The 24,070-nt window shown below is 33.9% G+C and overlaps 2 protein-coding genes and 1 non-coding gene across 3 annotated transcripts; all 3 read right to left on the bottom strand.

The window, feature by feature from the left end:
• Positions 1-8,347: 8,347 nt before the first annotated feature.
• LOC120270440 (alcohol dehydrogenase 1-like) lies at positions 8,348-12,635 on the bottom strand. Its single transcript, XM_039277445.1, has 9 exons — positions 12,492-12,635; positions 12,251-12,387; positions 12,057-12,103; positions 9,659-9,984; positions 9,493-9,578; positions 9,318-9,393; positions 9,081-9,238; positions 8,829-8,990; positions 8,348-8,757 (listed from the first exon to the last, which is right to left on the bottom strand). Exons 1-9 carry the CDS (start codon positions 12,526-12,528, stop codon positions 8,641-8,643), a joined length of 1,146 nt encoding a protein of 381 aa, XP_039133379.1. The 5' UTR covers positions 12,529-12,635; the 3' UTR covers positions 8,348-8,640.
• Positions 12,636-19,033: 6,398 nt separating this feature from the next.
• LOC120271406 lies at positions 19,034-19,133 on the bottom strand. Its single transcript, XR_005540015.1, has one exon. It is a non-coding gene; the product is annotated as a small nucleolar RNA Z279/snoR105/snoR108 (small nucleolar RNA).
• Positions 19,134-19,330: 197 nt separating this feature from the next.
• Positions 19,331-24,016, bottom strand: LOC120270763 (serine carboxypeptidase-like 42). Its single transcript, XM_039277834.1, has 4 exons — positions 23,970-24,016; positions 19,803-19,895; positions 19,587-19,703; positions 19,331-19,487 (listed from the first exon to the last, which is right to left on the bottom strand). The coding sequence occupies exons 1-4, from the start codon at positions 24,014-24,016 to the stop codon at positions 19,331-19,333; spliced, it is 414 nt and encodes a 137-aa protein (XP_039133768.1).
• Between the last annotated feature and the right edge of the window lie 54 nt (positions 24,017-24,070).

The following is a 24,070-nucleotide window of genomic DNA, read 5'->3' as shown; positions in this document are numbered from 1 at the left end:
TTTTAATTTTTATATTTTTTTATAATAAAATTACACTCATTTATTGTTTTTATTTTTCTTAATAAATTAAATTTTTTTAGAAAGTATTTACATAACACATTAATATATTTTTATTTTTTTAAATGTTAATTTTTTTGTTGGTATGTTTATGATATATATATATATATTGTAATTCTATTTATTGATTATAAATTATAAATTAATATTAATAAATATACACGATTTTGTGATTTTTTTAAGGAGAAAAATAATAATAAATTATTAAATAATGTAAAAAAAAATTAAACATTGTGACCCGATTGACCCGACCAGGGACAACCCGGTTCCCGGTTGAACCGCCCGGTCACTCGGGTTAACACCGGGTTTTTAATATCCCGGGTCGATGGGAGTATCTGGGCCAGCCACATGGCCGGGTTCCCGGTTTTTCCGGTGAACCGGCCGGGCGGTCCGGGATCCCGACAACCTTGGTTTATATAATAGTATGTATAACACTTTTCTCAATAAAGAGGACTTGGGATATAAACTGATATACTACCATATATTAATGCATTATCGCAGTATATTACAAGTAATATATAATGAATACACATACAGTAGTGACTTTGAGTGAGATTGTAGAATATAGCTAAGTATAGTATAGTAGACCCTTAAAATTGGTATCAAAGCTCTGATTATATAATTATAGAACTAATAGATCTTCCAGTAGGTATAAACGAAGAATTAAGTATAGCCTTGCAAAGAATAGATAATGTTTTAGGACCTTTAAGCCAATATATTATTAAGGAAAATAGAAGAAAGAAAGATATAATTAAATATAGAAGAGTGTTATGGTTAATACAACTTAAAAGATATTCAAAAAATAAGAATTATCATATTAGAAGGTGGGAACAGTATTGTGAAACTCATAATAAACAAATAGATAAGAAAGGGAATGAATACTTCTACATAGCATGGATAAAACGAAAGGAATGGAACCCTAGAGAATATGATCATTGTGAACAACAAATAATATACCATAAACATGGAATAATAGATCAATACCATAGTATAGGAAATTTTCAAAAATGAGAGAATTGTATAAAGAAATAGATCTAGAAACAATAGAAAATTATTTAATACCATTAATAAAATATGTAATTAGGTTAAATATACGAGTAGAAGATCAAATTAAAGGAAGAAGGGCTGGGTGGTTATTAGGTGTAAGAAAGATTTTAAGAAAAAAAAAAGAATATATATTTTAGAAGGAGAAGAAGTAATAAGCCATGAAAAAATACAGAAGCTTAACGGAGAATGGGTAATTAAGTTTTATAGAAGAAAAAAATTATATCCAGAAGAACTCCAAAGAAAGCTAGATTATTTGAAAAAATGGGAAAAAAGATTACTCATTAGCTTGGAAACAATAGAAGCATGTTACAAATAAAAATGGAATTAGAAATAGGATATTTAGATCTAGCAATACCCAATATTGGAAGGAAGATAGTAAAGCTGGAACAATTTAAACACAAGTGTTATTTTAATAACTATAAAAATAGCTTCCATCATTCAATGCATCAAGAAAATAGCCAACTAAATACAATAATTGATCTCTTAGTATCATTAGGAATTAATTTAGGAAAATATCATCATAACATGATTAATTTAAATAATCAAATTAATACAGATCTAGTTGCAAGAAATAGAATAATAAATTTACTTGGATGAACATTATTCAATTATGAGTTCTATTCGAAATACGAACCTTCATAACATGATAAACATCATTCAATTATGAAGTCCTATTTAAAATATGAACCTCCATAATATGATAAACATTACCATAGAAGTTCTATTAGAAATATGAGTCATAATCTAACTAAAACCACTTTTATCTTTGAGTCCTCATAATTTTGATTATCTATTCGACTCCATCGAATTTAAATCAAAATTTAAACTTAAGACAAAAAAACCCTAGATCAATTTACAATTTTACTCATCCCATGAAGTAAAATTGTAAATTGACTAAACTTACCCCTGTACTCAAAACGAGGGCCGATTCTTTATCCCTTTAAGCGTGACTCCCCTAGGTTCGTTTCGATTGGCAATGGGAGGATACCAAAGGGACGTGGGTAACACCTAGCCGACCTCGTGACCCCACGTCATGCCTCGATTGAACACGAATGAGTAGATCATTATGAACCTTTCTAATTATGATTACCATATGTGTATAAACCTTTCGTTCTTGTATCCCAACCGAGTGAGAGCCATGGTAATTGTCAAACTCATCGAACTCGATCATATGCAAAATAACTATAGTGGGGTGAGATTACCAAACTACCCTTCGTGTCCCACACGATTAGTTTGACTCGCTTGGCCAAGGTCTTCTAATCTCACATACTTATAGTCGTATAGGATACTGACTAGTTTACTTCCGAGAGAACGAATTCCTTCTTGGTGATCACTCACAACTCGCTACCCGCCCGACATAGTCGCACTCGAGGGTCGGCCCTACCAAAAAGGTGAACCCGAGCCTAACAACTCTAGTAACAGACTAGACGTCACAAGTACATTGTGATCATGATACCTCAAGTCTAAGGTCCACTCATATGATCATAACCAACAATCCCAATCATTGATCATCAAAGAGTAAAACCCATGTGATTGGATTGTTATGCAGTCATGTTCGAATACACCAATTCCTAATGATGTATTTATGACATATGCTCCCACTACTCCATAGTGTTCAACTAGCACTCTTTGTCAAAGTATATGTCATACAAATCCTTACGAACCTTTAACTGTCAATTAAAGATTCTCTGATTTGCGAACTATTTAAGTGTATAAGTACCAAACTCTTCTAGTGCTCTTCTCTTTATCCCACAAAGAGTAGAAGATTTAACTTAATACACATGGACTATGATATTCAAAACTAATTATAATGCCATCACAAGATTTATATGAACATCAAAATAAATGCCTACTGAATAAGAATGTATAATACAAATGAAATGCCCTAATACAAGTATCCTCGTTGGCATTCGAGGGCATAATCCTAACAATTCTACTGTAGCCCAGACATACTAATGTCTATTAGAGATATACATAATTTAGAAATAGGTATACAATCTAAAGGATATGAAGAATTAACCGGAAACAACAACCTCTTGCTTAACATAGGATTTTTAGGGTAAGTAACTAATAGTAGTAACATAAATTATAAGTTACATATAGAAGAACTAATGTCCGGAATAGCAAGTAGCTAGAGGTATTAAGTTAATAAAACCATTACCAATAGATGGCAATAACATCGGAACAGAATGGACTATAGATAAAAATCTAGACAATACTAATAATAGAATAAATGCTCCTACAACCGGATCAATTTTTGAAAATAATAATATCACATTTAGTATTAGATTCTCAGAATACCAACTTCAGCAACATCAAGAATTAGAAGATGAATAGGTATAAAGAAGGAACACAAATACCCAGAGTATAATACAATTTACCTTATAATAGTATATTAAGATTAGAAACAATCTTGATAAATCAAGGAAAACTGTTAGAAACTAATAAACTAGTTTATGATCAAGATAATAATTTAATCATTTTATATGAACATGAAACTAATAATTTAATTCTAGAAGAGGTACCTAGTTTAAATTTGATGGACATAAGTCATAGTAATATTCCTAGCAGTAGTAGCAATCCAACCCCAATATATAGCACAACTAACCAAAGTGTGGGCAGCCTAGTAGGCCTTCTTACAATGAATACAAAGAAGAAAGGGACTATGAAAGACCAAGAGGAAAATCGATTACCTTTAGAGACCACAAATGGGAAACTATTAGTAGATGATGGCAGAATATTGAATCTAGTAGCACATGATCCACAAAAGTGGCACATGGTGATTAAGTACGGTCCCAATTAGTTTGTAGGAAATTTGATGAATTATAAGTCGAAAAAACAACCCTAGAAATGTATGCATATTTAGAAAAAATATCTAGGGGAAACAACAAGGGTTGCCTGGGAATTATATAAACAAAAGTTCCCAGTAGATTTCTGTGGCCTCCTTTTTTCTCACCCGGCCTTTAATTAGGGTTAGACGAGTTAAAAATAATGGATCACAAATCAAATTTTAACTTTTATGATTTCAAGAGATTATGAGTTCATGACTTCCATTAAGGGTAAGTCTCTAATGTTAATTATCATAGACATTGTCACAGAAAGCTCGGATTAAGAAATAAGTGTGAACAAAGAAACAAATTGTGACAATCAATTTCATTCATTACAATAAATATGAATTCCTAGATTTCTTTGAAAGTACAATAAATTTGAAATCATCTTAACGCCACTCAGGCTTGTAGGCCTACGTAAACAATGATTGTAGCATTTTATCTCCTTTTGACTATTTTGCCGAAAAGCATGCTTTGACTTTTGTTGATATATAGTCTTTATCAAATTTTGAGAATTTGAATCTCGGATATGATTTAGAAACTTGTGAACTTGTGTCTGAACTTGTGTCTTGGACATTTTGAGTCATGGATTTGATTTGTATTTTGAATTTGATTTGGATTTCAAGTTATGAATCCTTTATGTTAATGAATCATAAACTTAATTGTGACTTTTTGTAAGCTTCGGCTTTTTATGCTTGTAAAGCTTCCTTCCAGTCTTGACTTGTGAAACTCTTTGTGTCTTTAACTTATGATATCTTGAGATTGATTCAATTGTCAATTTATATGGATTTTCAAATCTTGACTCTTTCATATCTTGAATCTTGACTTGGTTTCTTTGGCTTTAATTTCTATGTCGCTGCATGTGTGTCTTCATCTCATTGCATATGCCTAGTTGTTTTGTATGTCTCATTGCCACTGCTGGCTTGAGATGAGCGTCTTTTTGTTTTTTGTCATTGCTTTGGAATGAGTATATATATATATATATATATATATATATATATATATATTATTTTACGGCTTCGGATGTTTTAAAAAAAATATATTTATATATAAATCCATGTTATCGTATTCATCCCATGTATATGATGGGACCACCTTTTGAAAATTCTTTATGCACATGAGTATGCATGCATACATGCTTCTCATTTTCTCTTTATCATTTATTCATTTTCACGCATATCTCCTTCATGGTGAGACCCTTTTTATTTATTTATTTATTTATTTATTCATACACGTGAGTATGTATGCATGCATTGCATGTAATGCTTTTTTTTTTTTATTAATTATGTCAGACCTTTTATAAAAAATCTTAGCAGACTAGTAGGGTCACTATATTCTAAAATATGACCAACAGGGTTCAAGCCATTCAATTTAGAAGATTCCACGCAAATAGATAAGATCAAAAAACTCGTTGAAAAATTGCCTGATTTAAAATTACCATTAGAATCTAATTACCTAATAATTGAATCAGATGGATGTGAATTTTGATGGGGGAGGGTTTTAAAAAATAAACCTCATAAATATTCCCCTAAAATGGAAGAACAAATTTGTAGGTATAGTAGTGGAAAATACAAAAACTTAACTTCAAGTATTGATCACCAAGAAATATTAGCAGTAGTTTACAGTTTAGATAGCTTCAGACTATTCCTGCTTGGTAAAAAAGAGATCTTAGTAACAACAGATTGTGAGGCAATAGTAAATTTTATGAGAATAAAAATAATAAATGAATTAGTCAAAGAAGATGGTTAGCATTTAGGGACAGAATAATTAATTTAGCATACAATGTTAAGTTTGAACACATCAAGGGTATTGAAAATAGAATGGCAGATAGATTATCTAGAAGTATCAAAGAAGATCCTCCTTGAGATATCATCAATTCTGTAAGTATAAACCCTTTGCTTAACCATACGCTTAGTAATAAATGGGGACTACAAGACCAGTAAATCCCTCTACATTTTTACTAATGTGGAAGCAAAGCTACCTTGTACTAGACCTTAGTTGGTTCATATGCTTAACTATAACGGGATTACAAAACCAGTAAGCTCCTCTGAGTTATGTGTTAATGTGACAACTAAGGAAACCCTACCTTTATAATATGTTATTAATCCACCATACTAATAAAAAAATTTATCTACAAGATGGCGCAATCTTTGTAAAAAAGTCCAACCTTACCAGGCACCAAAGTTTATTATTCCACAAACCAAAACACAGGCCTGCCCATGTATCCATTGGGATCTCCCTTATCCTTCAACCTACCTCTAAATCTCATGCTAGACCACAAAGAGAGAAATTATATTGATAAACCAATAATAGGAACTCCTCGTTTCCAAAAATCCTCACTCAGTTTTGTGACTATCTCCACTCAAAAAAAACCTTAAAAAAAATTGGCTGACCCGAACTTGAGGCCCAAATCTCTAGATGCATTCCTAGAATTGCAACATACAAACCAAATATTGGCAGGAGAGGTAAGTGACCTGAAACAACAAGCAGAAAAAATAAAATCAGAATACACAAAGAAAAAGAAAGAAAAAGAAATACTAAGAGAAGAATGGTAGAAAGAAATTACAAACAAAGAAGAAAAATATGAAAAAATCCCAGAAGTCTTGAGTCCAGTGAAACCAATGATTATGAACTTGGTTTATTCCGAAAAGGAGACCCAGTATATTGAACTAGTAAAACTCATTCCATACATTGGCCTCCCTCATCATTACTAAGACAAGATGGTCTGAGTTTTTTGCCTTTACTAAGTACAAAAACCCAAACATACTCTGAGGCCCAAGCTTGTATCTATGCTGAAGGATTTTCAATAATACAAGCGACTATCAACCTTTTGATTTGGAAAGAAGAGATAAGAAGTGGAAATATTGTTATCACTCGTAACGCACTATTTGAACACGGCTTGCTGAAAAAATTGATAATCTCCAAATCCTCACAACTACAAGGCGTAACCCACTTTCCATGGAAACTGAAACATATCATTAATTCTATGATGGAAAGCTATCCAAAACACTTTGTGGTGCTTGAAATTCAAAGTGCTCCTCCGCATTTCCAAGACTATCCTGCCCCAACCGAACATTATATCAGAATAGATGTGGTTCATCATGGCAAACCAAAAACTCATGAATGGGATACCAATTTTTATCATGTCCAAATCCCAACAGAAGAGAGAATTATGAGGTGGCGAGCCTATTCTTTGACCGTGGCTCCGAAAAAATTTCACACTTTCTATCTAATCGGAGAACATCCACATTTGAAAATCTATTCAACAATAAGTGCTCGATATTACAAATCTCTTATGCAGGGAACTATCATAACTGAACATATCCTTACGGAGCACTTAAAGGACTGTAAAGCAGCATGGCACTATACCATACTTAGCTATATTCTACCATCTCACTCAAAGTCACTACTGTATGTGTATTTTAAGGGTCTACTATACTATATTTAGCTATATTCTATAATCTCACTCAAAATCACTACTATATGTGTATTCATTATATATTACTTGTAATATACTAAGATAATGCATTAATATATGGTAGTATATCAGTTTATATCCTAAGTCTCTTCATTGAGAAAAGTGTTATACATATTATTATATAAGCTATTTATATATTCATATATTTCTAGTACAGTGGTCATAGCCAAAATAGTATAGGAACCTAGGATCTAAATGGAGTACTAGTATTCCAGAAAGGTGTGCAAGTGGGCTCCTTTAGGGAGTAAAGAAATGGCCAGACCATGCTGAGTCGTCTTAATTTCCTTGTTGCCCATGGCCCTCTTAACATATACAATATACTCCAATACGATAATATAATTTTTTGCAAGAATAAAATGATAAGATTATTTGAATTTAAATAAACTATTGCATTAGCAAATAAATAAACTAGATCTTCTTCTAGTATACTAAACTATTTTGCATAAAATAAATTACACTATTTTGCTTGTAAGAAATTAAACCACCTTGGAAGAAATAAATTACACTACTTTGCAAATAATAAGCTGAATTCATGAGTAAAAGATTTCCTATTCAGTATTTAGGAGATAAATTTGGTTTAATTATCACTTCTTTGATTTGTAGGCTGACCAAAGATCCGCCAACAAAAAAGGCATGTACGACTACTTAGGGATAAAGATATTATTTGTTGCTTCTATGTAAGCCACATATCATACCTACGCTAATATTTTCCCTTATGGCCCTCATGCTTTCGCGGGTATTTTTCGCCGGTCCTTTAGTGTGGGCTTCCATCTAAGTAATCATAATATCTTTATATCACAGGGTTCATACTTAGGTTGATCTTACTAACCTGGGGATGTTTTAGCGTTATTTGGATTGTGAGAATATAAACTCATGTACTTCTCGTTCATTTTCGGGAATAAAGACTAAGCTACCATAAGCTTATATGCAAGTATAAGAAAAGAAATCTACTATTGCTAATTTTATTTATGAAAGAGAAACTGACTTTTATTGATAAGAAGCTTATTGGAGTACCACACTCATGTTCCAAGAGAAGTTCTCTAGTTCTTGCTTAGTATCTAACTGACTCTTATATATAGACATACATGACTCTTTTTCATGACAATAATGCCCTTGGTTTTATTCTATATTAGGGGCACTACATGGGAAAGCTGAGAAAGGTACCACTAGTAGGCATTTAATTAGCCTACTTTGAATTGTACGTTTTCTAGCTTTTCCAAGGTAATCAGATCAACCATCCATGCGAATGATGCAGCGGAGACTATCACCATTGAGCATAAACTCGTAAGCCTTGTTGATCTCGGCGAATGGCACTTCATGAGTGATGAATTTCTCCAGTACTAGCTCCTGCATCAGTTATCAGAACAAGGACTTAGATAACACAATGTGAGAATGATTTCTGAAATTTCAATCATCACCTTGTTCATATACTTCTCCACTATAGCAGGAAGATCGGTTCGCGGTTTATAGTTTCCAAAGAGGGTTCCTTTAAGTGTCCTCTGATGCAGCAGATTCATAGGATGTGTCTTAAAGACGGCGTCTTTGTGCGGCACTCCAACCAGAACAGCAACACCCCAACCCTGAGATATTGAATCATCCATACAATTCGCAAGCATAAAAGCATCCGAGCAAAATCAAACACGACAAAATAAGAGTTCGAAGAAAAATACATCATGAACACATTCAAATGCAGATATCATTGCATCAACATCACCGGTGCACTCAATACTCCGATCAACTCCCCCACCTGTCATCTCGGCAATAACCTCTTGAACAGGTTTATCATGATCTTTTGGGTTTACAAACTCGCTGACACCGAAATTTTTTGCTGTTGAAATGCATGCAAATCTGTTTATCAAATCAGATAAACCGAGTTGAACTTCAATCAAGAACATCATAATTCAGACCATGATCGAATTTTTTCGGGTTCACATCAACACCGATAATTCTCGAAGCCCCTGAAATCCTCGCCCCTTCGGCGGCCTATTTGTGAATCATCATCAATATCATTAGATATATATGATCTTATTTGTTCGTATTATATTAAGCTAGTTTAAATTATATCATTGAAAGATAGCTCACCGCAAGTCCAACAGCTCCAAGGCCGAAAAACAGCAACTGATGATCCCTTTGGTGGTTTTTGCTACATTCAAAAACAGCACCAAGACCTTCAAAAGAAAACAAAGAACTTGAACAACAATGACATGCATCAGTTAATGAATGGAAACATGAACCAAGAGATTTTAACCTGATGAAATGCCACAACCAAGAATGCAAACTTTATCAAGAGGAGCCAAAGGGTTGATCTTTGCAACACAACCAACATGAACAACAGTGTACTCACTGTATGTCGATGTTCCGACAAAATGGTATATCGGTTTTCCATTAATGGAGAACCTGGATTGCCCATCACTGATCATCACTCCCCGGCCTAAGTTTACCCTGAGAAGATCACATATGTTGCTCTCCTTGGACTTACAATGTATACACTCCTTACATTCTCCGCTGGGCACCGGAATGACATGATCACCGGGTTTAAGATCAGTAACTCCATCTCCAACACTCTCAACAATTCTAACATGAGAAATAAAAAGAAATGTTAGACTGTAAGAGTTAACAATTGATCTGTTCTTGAATTTTCAAAAAAAAAAAAATGCCAGTTTGGTGTCTAATGTATATAGATTACAAATATATTCACGTTGGTCCATGTCCAATTCCCAAATGTTAATTTTTGTCTTTGAATTCAAGAAAACATCATTTTGATCAATGATTTTTTTTTTAATATGACATGGGCTTAGCCCACCATCCTATTACAACCAACCAATCAACCACCTCCTTCTCCCCCTCCCATAGGTTTATCGGTTTATGTGCACCAGTGAATAGTAGGTATTTTTACATTAATTTATTAAATAATTTTTTTTAATAAAACATGTGAAAATACCTTTTTTATATATATGTATAGATAAACTCTTACAATAAAAAAATAAATATTATGCTTGTGTAAAATAAGTCACTTGTGGACATTCTCAATAAAAGAGATAGTGAGGAAAGAGCAGTAGATGTCTGCAAATGAAAATCTACCTAGGGATAGATCAACATCTAAGATCTAATAATTACTGAGTGATGTCAGCAAATGAAAATCTAGGAACATCCCCAAAGATAGGGCCTCATATATATATATATATATATATACACACACACACATATATATATATATATATATATCAGATTTTTTATTTTAAGATACTTTTTTGTACATGCTTAAAAAAATTACCAATTTTTTATTTATTTTTTGATAAATGTAATAAGTACAATTATGAGGGGTGTGTGTACAATAAAAAATTAATTATCCGGCCGTATGCTCTCACTTGTCCCTTGTTTGGTTCAGAGGGGGAGGAGGGAGGGGGGAGTAAGGAGGGAGGAGAATGGAGGGTTTGAAAAAAAAATTTATGTTTGATTCAATGGAGGAGTGTGGAGGGGTAATATATTTTTTTTTGTTTGGTTGGAAGAGAGAGAGTGAGGAGGAGTGAGGAGAGATATAATGTGTATTTTACTAATTTGTTCTTTTATATAAAACTAATAATAATATTTTTTTTATAAGTGTCTAAGATTATTTTGAACAAACTTTGTTAATATTAATATTACTAATAATATTATTTGTACAATAATAATATTATTATTATTATTTTAAAAAATAATATTATTTTTAAACTAATACTATAATTATTCAATTATTTTATATTTATTTATCTTTTTATATTATTATTATTATTATTATTATTAGTATTTACATTAAAATATTTAAAAACAATAATAATATGAAAAATGAAATTAAATATTACATAGATATTATGATAATTTTTTAAATTGATAAAGGATAGTTTAGTCTTTTCATAAAAGTTTAATAAGTAAAGAATAGAGTTTTTAATAAGTAAAAAATATAATAGAGATTATTGAAATAAGTGAAAACCAGTATTGATATTTCATATCATTTAATTAAAAAATAAATAAAATACAAACACCCACTCCCCCAAAAGATCCCAATTTGAAAGAGTGGGTTATGAGAGGTGAGGAGGGGTGCCTCATCCTCTTCACCCCCTCTTACCCCACTTCACTCCTCCAACCAAATAGCCACTACACCGCCTCACCCCTCCCACTCCTCCATCAAAATATAACCTTGGTGGTACAAGGATTGGGTTACAAGCATGCTTCTATATAGAAAACTTTTTTAGCATCTCTTGGACATTCAAAACCTTTGCATGCTATATATTTGGTAAAATTTGAATAAATGACCCCGCATGAGAGTAGAGAGATTGGCTAGCCCAACATTAGCAATTTTACCTATTTACTACTTAAAACTTTTATGATTTTAAAAATGGTCTGTTTTTAAATAAAAATTAAAAATTAAATGGGCCAACATATGGGCTCACCTTGCTCAGTTGACACCTTATCATGAATATGTTCATTTTAATCTTAAAAAACACAACTATATTAACAATCTGCTTGAGTGATATGGCCACTCTCTATGGGTTATTTGTCCAATTTATCATCAAATAATAATAATAATAAATAAATAAATAAATAAATAAATAAATCATACAAACAAAAAGAAATATTTTTAGATTGCTTCAAAACAACAAAAATACCCTGCAGCTTCATGCCCAAAAATACGAGGAAATAATGGTATTTGGCCCTGAAAACATAATGCAACATATTATATATTAAAACCAGTAAACATAACCATCCAAATTAAAAAGCAAAATAATAATAATAATAATAATAATAATAATAATAAATAAATAAATAAATAAATAAATAAATAAAACACCAACAAACAAACCTTAGCTTCCCAAAAATAAATATCACTACGACAGACAGAGGTATAGAGTATTTTAAGGCGAACTTCCATTGCTTGAGGAGGAGCCACATCAACCTCTTCAATCACTAATGCCTTCCCTGCTTCCCATGCAACGGCAGCTGCATGTTCAACAATTATATATATATATATATAAACTCATCATATAAAATCGAAAATAAATAAATAACTAAATAAATAAAAATAGAATACTATTATCAACTACCTCTGCATCTAATCACTTGACCTGCAGTGCTTGACATGATTGTCTCTCAAACTCGAGGTATTCCTGAATCTTGAAGTCTAATTGTAATTATATATTAAAGAAGAATGGTAAGCATTGCATGAATTTATAGAGAAAAAGGATGCTTGCTCTCTCTCTCTATATCTCTCTCTCTCTCAAACTTGACTAAAGTCTTACTCAATTGAGTTAACTGAAAACTGGTGTTTATGTAGTTGTACCTTATTGTTAGTTTATCTTAAATGGTTCATGCGGATAAAACAGAGAGAAACAAATGGTGGGTAAAAAATGAATTTGTATTTGACCGGTGGATCAAATTTAGTTAAGTCAATATTTTTCACTATATAAAGTTGTGGCCACAAAAATTTTTTTTTTTAACCCAAAAATCACTTTTTATTTTTAATTGTACATGAGACCATAATGATTTGTTTTAAAATTGTTTCCGGCGAGGATGCTTGCTCTCTCTCTCTCTCAAACTTGACTAAAGTCTTACTCCGTTGAGTTAACTAAAAAGTGATGTTTACGTGAATTGTACCTTATCATAGTTTATCTTAAATGGCTCACTGCGGATAAAAAAAGAGGAAAACGAATGGTGAGTAAGAAATGAATTTGTCTTTTCGACCCGATGGATCGGGTTTAGTTAAGTCAATTTTTGCACTATATAAAGTCATGCTACAAATTTTTTACCCAAAAATAACTTTTTATTTTCAGTTGTACATGAGACCATAATGATTTGTTTTAAAATATTTCCGACGAGGATGCTTGCTCTCTCTCTCTCTCTCTCTCTCTCTCAAACTTGACTAAAGTCTTACTCCGTTAAGTTAACTAAAAACTGGTGTTTATGTAGTTGTATCTTGTTGTTAGTTTATCTTAAATGGTTCATGCGGATAAGACAGAGGGAAATGAATGGTTAATAAGAAATGAATTTGTCTTTAACCGGTGGATCAGGTTTAGTTAAGTCAATTTTTTGCATTATATAAAGTTGTGGTCACAATTTTTTTTAATCCAAAAATCACTTTTTTTCTAGTTGTACATGAGACCATAATGATTTGTTTTAAACTGTTTCCGCCGAATGAACTGATGTGATGCTAATATGACACCAGAAAACTATTTTAAAACATGTTATTATGGCCTTAAATATAGCCAGAAAAAAATTATGTGGTTTTTTTGTTAAAAAATTTTTGTGGCCACATCATTATAAAATATAAATATTTGTGGTGATTGACTAAAATGAACACAAGAGAGAAGTGTAAGTTTTAAATCTAGGGAGAACATGCAATAGAAGCTTTTGGCAGTTGTTAGTTTTAGCGGTTTTGGTTTGGATTCTTTTGGTAATAATATGTGATTGTCTGGAGAATATTTTTTAAAATTATAAATATTTATAACGATGAGTGAAATCAACCCCACGGACAATAATGTAAGTTTAAATCTAAGGAGAACATGCCGTACAAGCTCTTGGGAGCTGTCAGTTTTGGCGGTTTTGGTTTGGATTCTTATGTTAATAATATCAGAGGGTCCGAAAAATATTCCCTAGAGCATGTTACCTCACCCAGCGTGGTCGGCCACAATGCATGCAATCATACGTGAAGTTGCGCTGGTGTCTCGCGCCATTATCATGGTCCAGCGAATCAAGATAAGGGTGTTTCTAGTGGAGATGCTGGTGTCTTGCGTGATTATCATGGTCCGGCGGAACATGTTAAGGGTGATTTCAAAACATCCCATGTGGAACATGTTAAGATTGGGCCACACCATGTCATACCGGACCCCACACGAATTGTGACTGAATCCACCCGAGTTCACCGGGTTGGAACTAATGCAAATAAATCTTTTAAGTGGGGTGCAGTCCAACTGACACTCCTAAGATTGTATCTGTCCCAACCAAGCTTAATGAGTTCAATTCAAATGCTCAATTAGATCACTCCAATTTAATCAAGTTGGATTAATCAATTTGACTGAACCAAATACCAAATTGGTTCAAATCAAGCCTGCTCATGGCCCTCAATAAGGCCCTATCCGAATTACAGATTCAATTACTGAAATTCCTCACAAAAAGTAATGAAAGTATAGCCGACTTGTATAGGGGCTGCTTCAAAACCCCTTTATGGGATTTTATTCCTCGAGGATTTAAATGGCACTACATTCTGGAAATCTGGTCTTTTATTCCAAAAAAAGAACTTGGATTTCATTGACTCTTGCCTCGTTCCCTTATAGTCCTTGAATCAGACAAGAGAAAGGACAAGAATGGATCGATAATGACTAGCAGGATCATATCCCTGACTACAATCCGATAGCACCGGAGTTACGTACAGGGAATGATGGCAAGAACTCAGACATCCCTATTCTGCTTGAGCTAATGTCAGAGGACTCAAGCTCAGATTTTGCAGAGAAAGTGCAGCATTTTTTTGAAAGTATTAACACCCATATCTCAACCCCTAAATAGGTACCACCTACTAGTTGGCACAACATTTAGACTAAAGATGCCATCCTCATGTTGGAATGAGAATGCAGGCTACTTTGTTGCTCCCCCAAGGACAGGAAAGAGAATAGAAACCACAGGATGCTCTCTTGAAGCTTCACTGACTGATAAGAGACAAAAGCTTAAGTTTGCTTCAACTGCGGTAAGGAGTTCTATCCAATTCCTAGACTTACCCACAAGCGATAAGCACGACCTGGAGACAAAAGGCCCTAATCCTACTGTCGACAAGTGTCCTTTTTGCTCTATTTGTTTTTGTTTTTGGGCGGAAACTCTCCTTTAGCCCAAGGTTTATGTTTGTCTTTGCTTTTTGGTCTGCTTTTTGTGTCTCCACTTTTTAGTGCATCCTTATAATTTTTATTGTTCCTTGGTATTTGCTGTAATAAAGTTGTAATTTATCCATTTTTTCAATATATATATTTTTATTAATTATCAATATTTTTTTTTTGTTATTAGTTATTATTTATTATTATTATTTACTGAAGGGATGACTTGTATTATTTATTTATATGAAAAAAAGTATATATATATATATATATACAAGAAACAACTTTATGGAACTATTTCAGTGCTATATATGTCTTCTATGATTTATCCCTATATATTATATATATATATAAAACCTTTGGGATCGATTTTTAATTTTTTTTTATGAAAACAAGAATTACGAGTTATGTAAATATTAGAATATTTATCCTTCGTGACAACCTTGACCCTATAAGAGAATAAAAAAATGGATTTTTTTTATTTTTTATTTATTCATGCTACAAATGATTGGAAAAACAATTATTTTTTAATCTCATTTTTTTCTCATACAATTATGAGTTAGGGATATGATTCTCATTTTAGTGTTTGATTAAAAAGGTGAAATTGATAGCTGAAAAAAAAAAATCAAAATCTCTCTTAGCTCAAGGTACATATATACACACAAACAGTAAAGGTGGTAACGGGGTGGGGCGGGGGCGGAGATGCCCCTCCCCGTCCCCATCCCCGTCAATGGCGGGGACGGGGATTCCCCATCACCGATTCCCCGAAGGGGGGAATTCTCTAGTTGTAAAAATATTATTACATATTGGAACATAAAAACAGCTCAACATAAATATACATAAAATTATGATAAGATCAAAACTACTTGACATGGGGCTCTTATATCTAATTTTAATTGTTATTAATTTAAAATAAATAGTTTATGTGATTAGCGCAATTAAATTAAAATTAGAGTTTTTTATATTATTACATAGGCCATTGAATTTTTTTATGTTGGAAAAATTATACATACATATACACACAATATATATATATATATATATGTATATATATATATATGTATATATATATATATGTATGTATTTTAATCTGGTCGGGGATCCCCATGGGGCGGGAGGGCATTCCCTGTCCCCATCCCCATTTAGGAAACGGGGACGGATTGACCCCCGTCCCCGCCCCCATGGGGGAGGGATTCGGGGAATCCCCATTCCCATCGGGTCGGGCCTCCACGGGAATCGGGGATTTCCCGCCCCATTACCACCCCTAACAAACAGACATCACGCATCTAGATAATTGATTTGGTAAGCAAAATTATTGGATTGCAAAATGACTTTCTACATCAAACTACTGATTTTTCTCACTGGTTGAAAGCAATATCCCACCCAATGCTCTATTTATCAATTAGAAAATCCTTCAAAAATAATTTACCTAAATTAAATGAATTTGAAATTTCTAATATCGCTTAACTCAAATCTTCTAAATTTATTAACTGAATCATATAAAAGTAAATTAAAAAAATTAATTATATAAAAATTTTTTAAAAAAATTTGAGCTACAACTAATTCTTCTTCCAATATTTGATATTTTCTTTACATAACAGTAACACTTTAGTCCATTTACCTTCACTGTGCAACAAAAATTAAAATTCAAGCTACAAACTCATCTCTAGTAAAAACATAGAGATGTCTAGCGAAGATAGTAGATGTCAACCGAACAGAAATTCACCGAAAATATATTCCCTGGACCGACTTACCAAACTTTTGTCTGACCCCATTCTCAAACATGAGTTCGGGAGAAAATTTTTCTCGATACCCGTTCTCATAGATGGAAAGGAAGAAAGGAACCACATGACGCTCTCATAAAGCTTCACCAGCCGATTACAGACAAAAGCTTGAGTCTGTTTTAGCGGCAGTGAGGAGGTCTATCCACTTCCTAGGCTCACCCACAGGCGACAAGTGGGATCTGGAGACACATACCCCTGATTTGACTGTTGGCTAGTGTCCTTTTTACTTTACTTGTTTTTTCTCAGAGCGAAAACTCTCCCTTAGCCCAGGGTTTATGCTTGTCTCTGTTTCTGATGTGCTGGTTTGATTGTTCCCTTGTTTGTGACTCTTGGTACTTGTAATAAAGTTGTCGTTTATCAATTTTTTTCAATATATATATTATTAATTATCAATATTATTATTATTATTATTATTGTTATTATTATTATTATTATTTACTGGAAGGATGACTTGTATTATTTATTTATATGAAAAATGCAATATATATATATATATATAAAACCCTTGTGATCGATTTAAAAAAAAAAAATATGAAAACAAGAATTACGAGTTTGGTAAACATTACTATAGAATATTTATCCTTTGTGACAACCTTGACCCTATACGATAATAAAAAAATGGATTTTTTTAAAATTTATTCATACATGCAAGTGATTGGAAAAACAATTATTTTTTAATCTCATTTTTTCTCGTACAATTATGAGTTAGGGATATGATTCTCATTTGAGTGTCTGATTAAAAGGTGAAATTGATAGCTGAAAAAAAGAAATCGAAATCTCTTTATCTCAAGGTACATATATACACACAAACAAACATCATACATCCAGATAATTGATTTGGTAAGCAAAATTATTGGCTTGCAAAATGATTTTTTCTATAACAAACTAATGATTTTTCTCACTGGTTGAAAGCAATATCCCACCTAATGATCTATTTATCAATTAGAAATCCTTCAAAAATAATTTGTCTAAATTAAATGAATTTGAAATTTCTAATTTCATTTAACTCAAATTTTCTAAATATATAAAAAAATAAACAACTGAATCATATAAAATAAATTAAAAAAATTAATTATATAAAAAAATTTACAAAAATAAAATTTTGAGCTATAACTAATTCTTCTTCCAATATTTGATATTTTCTTTCACTAAGATTAACTCTTTAGTACATTTATGCCTTTACTATACAACTAAAATTAAAATTAAAATTCAAAACTTCAAACTCATCTTTAGTAAAAATATAGGGATCTCTAGGGAAGACAGAAAATGTCAAAAGAACAGAAATTCACTAAAAATATATTCCTAGACTGATCCCATTCTCAGACTCATGTTCAAGAGAAAAAATTTTGCTCGATCCCAATCCCATAGAGATTTCTCGATCCTTGTTCCCACATAATATACCACAGAAATTACCAAACTTAAGAGATTCCTGACCAGAGTTTTTTCATTTATTTATTTATTTTATCATATACATACATCAAATATAATTAATATATTTTTATTTAATATAAATAATTTTTTAATATTATATATATGTATAAAATATTTAAATTTTATATTTAAGGTGGGGGCGAGGAAAGAATTCACCACCATCAAAAACCAAAATTTAACATTTCATTTCAGTTCCTGCAGATCCATTTTTTTTCCTACTAAAAAGTCGACTTTGTCTTTGTGTTTTCACTTGAGAATTTTTTGCAGATGAGAATTTTTTGCAGATGAGGAGATTCAAATTCACCGTCCAATTCAGAGTAAATTAATAACTATAAAAAAATACAAAAAACACCATACAAACACCTAACTATATTATTTGTGCTCTCACTTTCCGGCTAAAATTCCAATACCAAACTCATCTCCTAACATAAAAAAATAAAAACCTACAAAATGTGGTCCATTAATACAATAAATAAATTCAAAATATAAAAATATAATATAATTTTTTCAATAATCTTAACCTATAAAAAAATAATTATAATTTAAATTATTTCCAAATATTTCAATAAATTAGGGATCATATTGGCAAAGATTAGAGTGTGCTCATTGTCGTAACAGGCTTTGCACACCCATCACGCATCAAAGCGCTAGCTTTTACCACTCATTACCTCCCATTGGACCGCCTGAAAGATCATAACTTTCTTTTTCCCTCCCCTCTTTTATTTATAGCCTTGATCCATGACCAACTCCCCAGTCGATGTGGGACTAAAATTTAATACACACACACACAAACTCTTATTCTTCTGTTATTATTTGTTCTTCTTCAAAAGTTCACAAAAATGTGATTTGAAACAGTACCAAAACAAAAGATCAAAAGGAAATTTGTGTTATGTTTGGGAGTCTCTGTCCTTTCACAAATGACCTGAAGAGTTGAAGAGCTCTTCCTGGTTGTGCATAAGGAACCATATGAGCAGCACCTCTCACAGTAGCAAATGTCAGCAGGTTCCCATACTCTGTCATCCATATCCTCCCACCTTAATTGAATCACAAGTATATATACCATCTTTAGATATGATATAATCTATATAAACATTAATTCGATATCATATGAATATATGTATATAACTGGTCTTTATAGAACCATGTGCGATATGGAACTGTAATGCTGTGTTTCATCTCATGTGCTAGTTCTCGTACAAGTGTTCGAGATCCTAACAATGGAACAACTGAGTCTTGATCACCACTGTAAAGTAAAGAGAACAATGTTTGTTCATCAATTAATCTTTTAGGTTATGTTCTAAATATGCAATTTGATTCCAAGAATAAATTAGTAACATCTTGCCTGAAGATCCATACTGGTATTTTGTGGCTGATTATGGTTTTGAGCAATGGAAGGATGTTGATATTTCCATCTGTGTTGTTGTAATCCAAAACACTGCCAATCAGAAATGTTGGTTACCATTGAATGTCCGGCATTTGATAGTATAATATAAAACTTGTTTCTATATCAGATCATTACATAAAATAATAAATAATAAGATGTGAATGGTCAAAAGTTATAGAAGTAAAATTGGAACAAAATAGGTCACCAAACAGTTGCATCAAAGAAAACTTTGTGTCATATTTATTTAGTTGTTTATAGTTAGGATGATACGTCAAACTCGTTGAAACATTATTATTATTATTAATATTAGGGAAAATTACTGTTCACCCCTCGTAATTTTCAAAACTTCCCAAAAACCCCCTCCTACTTTTACACACCACGGACAGCCCTTCCGTTAGTGTTTAACTTCCCTTTTACCCCCTACCGTTCACTTCAAATGGGTCCATGTTGTGAAATCCCATTTTTGGCCCTGAAAATGGTGGGAAAGGAAAGCGCCAAATCACATCATGTTCAACCTTTTGAAGGGCTTTCTGCTTGGTTTCTGATAGACAATGCCAAGGAGTTACATTACATCTTGTTATTCTCCTCATTATCATACCCGAAATATATAAATCGGTTTCTCGAACAGAAAATGAAATTGATTTCCATCGGATTGGTCAAGTGCACTTCATCTTCAAATGAGCTGTAGTCGATTTTATTGTCGAGGCAGAGCATGTGCCATTGTCGTCTTCTCGTTTATGGTTGTAAAGTTGTATTACGACGAGAAGAACAGTAATTACGACGAGTTCATTTCGTTGTAAAGTTCTTCTCGTTTATGGTTATCTATTTGTATATTTTAAATAATGTTTAACTATTTGCTATTATCCGTTTAAATATTTTACTAATATGTTTAATAATTGTCATATCCGTTTAATACTTCCCATCTCCGTTTAACATTATCTTTACATGTATAACTATTCATAAACGTGTAAATTCTCAAAGTCTCTGCGTAAAACGGTGATCTTTTTCGTTTGATCTGAATTGTTGGCATGTGGCACGTGGCAGGTGGCAAGGTTATGGTATCCCGTGCGTAAGAATTAATGACGGCATTAATTCTTATGCACGGTAACATAAATTTCCGAACACCCGTTCGTTCTCATCAGTCAATGTCGGCCACTGTGCGTTTAACTTTTTTCTCGGATACGAAGAGTCAGCCTGCTTGTGGACTTCACACCATAAATAACCAGGAAGAACCCTCCCCATGGACAACCACTCCTCGTCGTCCTCATCATCCTCCTCCTCCTCCTCCTCCTCTTCCTCCTCTTCCCATGGACAACCACTCTATCTGAAAGGATGTTTCGTGAGCCTTCTTCCTTATCTTGAGAATCAATTAGCCGTAATCACCGAACTAGTTAAACTATCTTTTCCTGCCCAAGCCGAAGTCCTCTCATAATTGCCTGAATGCAGAGGATTCTCCAGCGGTGGATGACGGGAAAGCAATTAAGAGAGCATTTCGACTTGGGTAAGAAAAGAAAGTTTTCACGTATTGCGTGATTGCGGAGGATTCTCTAGAGGAGGGAGATCATGAAACATCCTTTAAGACGGGGTTGACATTTACCACTTGAGACTTTCTGTTAACGTTTAAGAAAATGACGTCAGTGTACAACTGTTACGTTCTGTGTTTAACTATCAGGATCGTCGTTTAAGTCCTACCATGACACATTGATTAATAGTCGTTTTCATGAATGTGTGTTGTTTAACCTTTTTTTAATGTTGTACGTTTTGCAGGTTCAAGTTGATGCGCTTGTTATGCAACCGCTGTGAGCATTCGAATGTACAGACACTTGTTTCGTTATACGAGGGTCGAGTCGTGAGTGTCCAAAGTCCGAGCGGACGTTGTAAATGTTGTAAATGTTGTAAATCTTTGTAAATGTTGTAAATCTTTTATAAATAAAATGAAACAACCGTAATTTGAAATATTTAAAACTGATGTTTAAACGATATATACTATATTTAAACAATGAAAGTGAAATGTACACAATTACAACGTAAATTAAACAATGAAATAAAAACCGAATGGAATTTAACCCGCTTTTCATAATTCAAAACAAACAAAATTTACATTAAGATATACAAGTCATGTTCTTCGAACACGAAAACAATGAATTGAATTTGTCCAGATTTACATTTGAAAACAAAATTGACAGATCGGATATACAAGACATGTTATTCAAAAATGCAATTTAACCCGCTATGACGACACCCCTTTGTCATGGACGCCCTACCGCCTCCTCCTAGTATGCGGGTAACATACCGTAATCTGAGGGTAAGGAACGTCTGCTCATGCAGTAGCCGTAACTTCTCACCCTCCCGATGAATTGCTCGATAAACCGCGCATGACGTAGACGCAGCAATCGACGCTTCCTTGTTTTTGCGTGGGGTTTCGTGTCGTGCACGAGCGGGTACTTTGTTGTCGCCGACTCGCTTAACTCCATATCGACACAAAGGTCGAATAGATTCCACTGTCGAGATATGCAAGTCGAGATTAGAATACCGATTTAAATACCAAACAGATATTAATCGGACATAATTAAAGAACTTACCATGTCCAACGTCGTCCCTTATCGTACCCGGACATGAAGAATAACGCTTGTATTCTTGTTTATCATTGTCCGGGGACGACGACATGGAAGTGGCCATTCATGATTATCCGGGAGGATGACAATTTGAACTTCATGCGAGTTGCGTAGCAGCATCCCCGATCATAGCCATAATTGTGTCATAGTGCGTCGTCCTGCTTTGACATAAACGAGCAAGCGTGATTCGATGATGGAGGCGCGTCTTGTAAGGATATGGCTCTTTTGCTCGGCGACTTTTTGTATTATGCATACTGAAAGCGTCCATCACATCATCGCTGACCATCTCCTTCCCCTCAAGCAGCTGTATAACCTCGGCGTGTAGTAGTGCGGGACAGCGTCATTCTTCCACACCAGTCGTTTGAGGTTAAACGATATGAGATATTAGAAGACCATATTGTAAATATTTAAATGATATTATCAATTGTTACATGATATTATATATAATTAAACGGTAAGGCGTAAAACTTAAAATGATAACATAATGGTATTAAACACTATTAGGTAATAGTTAAACACTATAAGAAACCCTTTAAACAATATCATAAAAAGCGTTACACTTATTTCCGTCCATAGAGCAGCGTTGAGGAAGATCCTCATCAACTCCCCGTCAGATGTTGTTAAAGACGACTCGGGGCCAACCCATTTCTTCTTCTTCGAATAAAAAGCTTTCCGAGCCGTCCCGGTCCAATTTTTGATCGACCTTCATCATCTCTCTCGTCTGCTCGGTCGGGGTCTTCATCGACATCTTCCTTCGATGCGGGGACGATGGCGGCAGCGATCAACCGCAGATACATCCTTACATTGTTGTTCTTGTTGTGGGATTGTGTCCCGGCTCGATCGTGGGACGACGGCGACGACGATCAACCGCAGACACTTCCTTACATGGTTCTTGTTGTGGTGGGATTGTGTCATGCTTGGCTGCGGTACTGTCGGCCACGGCCACGGCAACGGATTCGACGATCTTCTCAACCGTGGCCATGACAACAAGCATCATTGGGAGACACACCCTTAACTTGTTCTCGACCTTCGAGGATTGTGTCCATCTTTGATGCCGCTATCTCGGCAGCACGGTCTCCACCGGGTCGACGATTTCATCGAGAAGAGAGTCAACGACCTTCTCAACCGCAGCAACGACCACATCATCTACGATGTCCTCCACCGTCATGGCCATGTCATCAACGGCGACTGACTCGAGTACTGACATCGACCACCGATGGTGTTGCTATTGTTTCATCGTCACCGCGGTGGAGACGAGGCGATATTGTTCTCCTCTTTTTCGCAAGTCTCTTCGAATGTGGCCGCCTTTGGAAACGACTCTTCCCGATGATGTCGTCGTCGTCAAATTCCGACGCCTCGTTCGTCCCGGGTGCTTCAGCTTTCTTTTCGAGGGATGGCGCAATCGGTCATGAAACGCTCCTTCCAGCGCCTCCACACGAGCTGACAAGCCGAGGAAACTCGGTCATCAATATCTGGCATGCTTGCATAAGAGTTGCGGTGACATCTTCGCCCAATGTCACCGGTGGGGCTGCCACTGGGTCCGGAGGGCCTCGCCATGGTCGGGGACCGTCGTTGTCGTGGTAGGGGGTTGTTGCAATCTGCGGGGTAGGG

The sequence above is a fragment of the Dioscorea cayenensis genome, chromosome 10 (genome assembly GCF_009730915.1).
Source record: "Dioscorea cayenensis subsp. rotundata cultivar TDr96_F1 chromosome 10, TDr96_F1_v2_PseudoChromosome.rev07_lg8_w22 25.fasta, whole genome shotgun sequence".
NCBI classification, from domain to species: domain Eukaryota; kingdom Viridiplantae; phylum Streptophyta; class Magnoliopsida; order Dioscoreales; family Dioscoreaceae; genus Dioscorea; species Dioscorea cayenensis.
Note: the sequence above shows the minus strand (reverse complement) of the source record. Positions and strands in the feature narration are given on the sequence as shown.